The sequence below is a fragment of the Diadema antillarum genome, unplaced genomic scaffold, assembly GCF_040938485.1.
Source record: "Diadema antillarum isolate AM-2024a unplaced genomic scaffold, OU_Dant_1.0 scf00000002, whole genome shotgun sequence".
Lineage (NCBI taxonomy): Eukaryota > Metazoa > Echinodermata > Echinoidea > Diadematoida > Diadematidae > Diadema > Diadema antillarum.
In genome coordinates, this window is record NW_027270891.1 from 127,563 (window position 1) to 133,612 (window position 6,050).

At 39.2% G+C, this 6,050-nt stretch overlaps 1 protein-coding gene across 1 annotated transcript; it reads left to right on the top strand.

Annotated features, from left to right (window-relative positions):
* On the top strand, positions 1-4,865 carry LOC139730370 (transmembrane emp24 domain-containing protein 6-like). The gene is made up of 4 exons (XM_071641266.1): positions 1-356; positions 2,110-2,230; positions 3,251-3,396; positions 3,963-4,865. Exons 1-4 carry the CDS (start codon positions 153-155, stop codon positions 4,194-4,196), a joined length of 705 nt encoding a protein of 234 aa, XP_071497367.1. The 5' UTR covers positions 1-152; the 3' UTR covers positions 4,197-4,865.
* The last annotated feature ends 1,185 nt before the right edge of the window (positions 4,866-6,050 follow it).

A 6,050-nucleotide genomic window follows, 5' to 3' on the forward strand; every position in this document is an offset into this window, starting at 1 on the left:
ATATCGCACCACGCACGTCTACTCGAAAATCACAACATATGGTACAGTTACCAGCATTATAAACAATGATTTCTACCCGTCCAGCTTTTGACTCAAGGCTCTTCGCATGATTATAACCCAACGTGAAGGAAAAGCAGCATTTATTCCTCACCATGGCAGTAACTAAAGAGACAATATTTCGAGTTGTGAGCCTTCTCAGCTTCTTTGTGATCAGCATTGTTGGTATGGAGTACAAACCAACGTTCGAGACTAGACCATGGGCAGATTTCATGACCACCATCCTCATCATGCCAGCCAAATTTGAATGTTTCTTCCAGGATGCAGGGGTTGGAAACTCGCTAGCTTTTGAATTTGAGGTGGGTATATAGAGATACGTCATAATGAAGTATACGTATGTGCCTTATGCTGGCTGGAAGGTATTCCATGTCGCTTTTGGTATTAATGGTACAATTCACCATTTGTAGATGAAACAAAACCCTAGCATTAGTGCTTTCAAATAGTTCTAGAATGTGAGTTAGGGATAGAAATAACCATTGTAAAAATTTGAATCCGTATTATCAATGTTAAGTATTGTTAAATACACAAAATGTGAACAACAGTTATAATAACAATGTTTCCAGACTAAACCGTCCTTAAGAAAAATACTGATATATCCTTATATTTCAGGCTTTATTGCGAACATTTTAAATAGTAGGATGTTTTGTGATACAACAGACCTACTTCATTTATTCATGAAAATAATGTTCGGATATCTTGAAAATTTTTAAACCACTGATCCCAAAGGTAAAATTGGACCTTTAATGTTTCCCATCAACGCGTACACATTTCAGGTCACAATAGTCACATATTCACGTATAGTTTGATTTGAGTTCGCATGGTTTATTGTAGTCACCTCCTCGGGGACAGACCGGAAAGCAATCAAACCTGAAGAAAAGCCTTGTATATGCTTGTATAAAATGAGCTACCAACACTGAAGATATATGTATCTATTCTGAGGTCCGTGAGTACGCTTACATAGTGTGAATATGAGTAGGCCTATACGTTATCCAATACAGGGTATATAGCCCTAGGTTCACATAGATTAGTTGGTATAAAACATTCCGATATCAAGAATTAGGCCAACATGAAAGGACATTAAATAATGTGGAGAATAAACGAAGGGTTAGAGGTAATATCTTGATTCAATGTCAACGAACAAAACAAAATGCAGAGATTGAGTTGATTTACTTTTGTGTGTGTGGGGTTTTTTGTTTTTTTTGGGGGGGGGGTCATGTTCGTTTGCTGTTTTTTTTTAACTCGTCGAGTAGCTGAAAAGTAGCTAATGCAGTAAAATACGTGTGATCTCACCGTGTGCGAGTGTCGACTGAATTAAATATTTTGAATATCGCGTGGAAAGGGGAGAAAAGGTATACGGATGGGAGCAGCAGCATTTCATCTACAGACTGACGTGAAAGATTGACCTACTGGCTTCAATATCCCTTATAAAGTAATACCACTTCCAGTTTAGCTTAGAGTTAATAGATAACCAGTCTTAGGAGAGGCAGGTGTTCAGTCACACAAGGTATAACCTCTGAGATACACGCTATTGCGCGGATAGGTGGGTTGATGTATGATGCAGCGTGGTGTTATTAGTGAATGTGAACTCCGAGTGGACATGGTGGAGGTATATACATAATAAATTATATACTTGTAAGTTACAGTATAGGATGGTATCATTGAGTGGTGGTAACTTTAGTTGAGGTAGCGACAGGTGTAGTGGTAGAGAGGACTGACACACGTACGTGCATAAGATTATAATGTATGTTATGGGTAATATTCTAACGTTTAACTTCGGCCTGCTATAAGTGTTAATCTCTCAATATCAGATAAACTAATTCTCTCTCATAAGCGTTTTTTTTAAAACTTGATGACCTGTTGTAAAACGGTGTAGTCTGGTAAAAATGATCAAAACTCATTTTGCTAGATAGACTATAGATTTGTCGTGTGAAAGTGCTCTGTGGATGAAAGATTCGAAGCAGGCTACTGCGAGTCGATTAAGCAATAATGTATTGTCAGGAAAAGGTCCATTATTGAAGACATCTTTCTCCTCTCTGTTCGGGTGTGATACAGCTTTCAGGAAAGGACAGACGACCTAGTCTGAGTGGCTTTGTAAAGAGTCCAACGGGACTTGACCTCTACAACAACGACAACACGAACGTGGGAACGTTTTACCACACCGCGGAAGTGACAGGTAACACATCAGTCAGAGATCATGCACGAAGCACAATGAAATAAGAAGATATTGATAGTACATGGTTCTATGGACAGAGTAATTATTGTCCGTCTTGTCTGAAGCATAATACAGTAGTACATTACCTGACATGCCTGCATAGATTACATTGACCATCTCTTTATAGACTTTACAATCACTTTACAATATAATGATCTTCAAGACCAGTTTATGTAAATGTGAGTATAACTGAGTTCAATGATAGTTTCCGTACGTACAATTCAAGATGCGTCTCTGTCATTCATCTTTTCCACTCAATTCTATGAGAAACAAACAGCAAAGAAAATGATATATACATTGTATAGCGCTTAGCAGGTGTTTCTTAGCGCATTGATACAGAACTAAAAGTTCTGAGTTTTATAGGACACAGAACATAATTACCGTAAAGAGTATGGAGATGATGTTGACAGTCTTTACTAAAGGAGGGCTTCATTTCACTAAACGGTAATCACGTCTATCATTATGCCTATTTTGCTGTCTACCATCAATGATTTTGAGTAACTTCGTGTAATAATGTCCTGTAGTGAAAATATTGTTTATCATTGTTTGCTCGTTTTTTAATTAAGTATGCAAATGCAAGGGGCACGTATGAATGGTTTGAGGTACTATACGAAACGCTATATTTTTTTTTTTTTGGGGGGGGGGTCTGGGTCTAAGGTATGTAGGCCTACCCCTCCATTTCCCCTCCCCTCCCATCCCCCTCCCCCGATCTTATAACAATGGAAGAATTTGAGTACGTAACTCTCAGAAAGTTGTGGTAGTTGTTATTTTCTTCAGCATCCCCCATTTTTAAAAAACCCCAAAAGTATAGGGGCTGCAGCAACCCCAGCCCTCCCGTTCCGTTTCCCTTGTGTTTGTATTAATGTGCTTGTCGCTTTGTCTGTCTGTAGGGCCTATTCCTTTCCTTTCCCAAGTGCCTATACCATATTGATGTCTGTGCAATTGGTTACACATGATCTCCCCGTTATTTACTTAACTCAGGAACTTACCAGTTTTGTATCGGCAACAATCATCAAAAATACTACCCAAAGTACGTCAAAATGTACCTTGCGGTGACCGACAAGCAACGCATGAAGGACTATTACAAGCTGGAAGAAGGCATGCAGAAATCACTCGGGAATATGTCGGTAAGCTGTTAAATTTACATCAAATTCATATTTTACTTTATACTTTGGCCCTTCTCATCAATCCATGCACAGATCACCTATTTCAACGTCTTTGAATTCATCGCCGTTTTGATCAATATCTTTTTTTCACTTTTCTGTCCACCCGTCTATAAAAGATTTTTAGCTAAATAATGGGACATGCAATGGATTCTCTAACAATCCAATAATCAACGCTTGCAATAAAATCTTTGTAGAATATCAAGACAGTACAGGGGCGGATCCAGGAAGAGGGTGCGCCTTTACAAAATTAAAGGGGGGCGCACGCACCCCTCCCCCATTTTTTTCTTTTGTTTTAGCAAAAAAAAAGGGGGCGCCCCGCTGTGTGCTTCCCCTTGATCCGCCACTGCTATGTGGTCGTACTCAAATGGAACTATTGAATGAATCGCTGACAATAGAAACGTTTTTCATCATGACATTCTAGTCATTTTTGTTTGTTTTTCGTCTTTTTTTTTGCAATTGTCAATAGTTTTCTAATGTTTTTTTTTTCTTTTTGTGTGTGTGTATCTTGCACGTTGGATGATATCCAGAGCACGTTGCAAACATTGACAATGCGGGTACGTACAATGCGACGGTACCAGCAGTGGAGCGGCATCCGAGAGAAGAATGACCGGGAACTTCTGGAGGCCAACAAGAGCTACGTGACCGTCTGGTCCTCCATCCAGTGCCTGGTGATTGTAGGTGCAGCTTTCATACAGGTCTACACGCTCCGCAGCCTTTTCAACACGGCAAAACTGACACCATCACAGAAACCCAGGTGCTGACGTCCCCAAGAGAAGTTGAATCAGGGAGGTGGCAATTTCTCTCACCTTCCTGGTTGAATCTATCATCATATCATGCTGTAAAGCCCTCCGGAGTCACACGTGCGGTGTAAAAATAGCTCTCTTGGTGCAGATGTTGAGATGAATGGCTCTTGTCAAAATGTAACAGGTTGTATGGTTTTCTAATTTTCTTTTTTCTCTTCTTTTGTTTCTTTCTTTGCTTTCTGGAAGCATCATTTTATTTCATGTTGACATGACTTTGCTTCAGTTTTTATAATCTATGACAATTTTGTTGGGTTTGTATGCGGCATGTTAGGATGCATAAAGGTAATTAAATTTTGATGACTAGTAAAGACGCATTTAAGTTCAGTGGAGCTCCCAAGTTGGAACTCGGTCTCGTCATACTCATTCTATGAAGCGTTTTACACGTGTCATAATTATTTGAAACGGGAGTTACCTCTTTGTATCAGTAATCGAATGCTCTTTTGGTAATCAATGTTATTTGTCCATGTGAATATGTGATGCTCTGATTTATTCTAGAGGTTTTTGCAAACCAATTTATTGGCCCCTTCATATCATTGTCGACATCCTCTTATCTGCTTTACGCTGCATTGATTCAACTATGTACATCGACATAATTTTAAATGAAGCAGTGTACATGTATTTGCTAATGCAGGGGTGTGTTTTTTTTTCATTTGTTGGTTCTGCTTGTTCATTCTATCTATCAATTATCACGTATAATCATATAATCTATACCTGCTAGTATAACACCTTTTTTGGGCTATACAGTGGAAACTCGATATAACGAGATGGTCGGGACCGAGTCGTTTTCCTCGTTATAGCCGATATCTCGTTATATCAGTAGGCATAAAAGAAAGCATAACATAAAGACATTAATTTGCACATGTGGGACTACCCATCATCTTCCAATCAATACTGATAACTTGGTAATGTGTGCGAGGTGATTACTCACCTTTATGGGTAAGAAGATGTTTTTTCACCAGTGAAATCCGATATCAAGAATGTTTTTCTTATTATTGTAGATGTTTGAATTTGTAAATCTCTATAGCTTGCGACTGTGTCAAGGTCGTCTGTGGATTGCTGTGTTGTGTGTGGAAGGCTTGAATATGGTCTGCACAATGCTGTGCGTGTGTGTGACACATTCTGTATGTACATTATGACTGCGTGTGTGTGTGAAGATGGGGAATTCCCTACGTAGAAAGCCAATCGCAGCATCAGATTGCCTCACACTTGCTAAACGTCATGATGACCACATTTTCTGCATGTATCAGTGCGCGCACACACACACATACACGTACAACATGCGGTACTAGCTAGCTGTCCATAGAGTGAGCTGAAGAAAAAGTGTGTACAAGACAGTTTTTGGCGCATCGAGCTTTACAATCTCGGAACATGATAGCGCAGGCGAAGTAAAGCTTTACCTCGCTATAACAGGTTTGATTGGCTATGTTTTTCTTTGTTTGGAAATCACAAAATTTATCTCGTTATAGCAGTTATTTCGTTATAGCCGATCTCGCTATAAGAGTAGCATTTTACATAGACTTGTGTGGAAGGAAATTTGGGACCGGGAAAATTTCCTTGTAATAACCGATATCTCGTTATAGCAGTGTTCGTTATACCGAGTTTCCCCTGTATATTGTTTTGTTTCGTTTTGGTTGCTGCTGCTGCTGCTGCTGCCATTTTGTTTTAGTCGAGTCAATTACGTCCTCGGTGTCAAAAAGATGTGAAACGGTAGACTGCGTGCGTTTTTTAGTCATAAAAAGAAGGTATTTATCAACTTCAAGTATTTCTTCCGTCATGACTAGATAAAAGCTTCCTTTGATAATGTAATCGATG

Coding starts and splice junctions, on each gene's coding strand:
- LOC139730370 (XM_071641266.1), top strand. CDS start 153: ATGGCAGTAACTAAAGAGACAATATTTCGAGTTGTGAGCCTTCTCAGC. Junction 2,231..3,250: donor CCACACCGCGGAAGTGACAG/GTAACACATCAG, acceptor TACTTAACTCAG/GAACTTACCAGTTTTGTATC. Junction 3,397..3,962: donor AATCACTCGGGAATATGTCG/GTAAGCTGTTAA, acceptor GATGATATCCAG/AGCACGTTGCAAACATTGAC.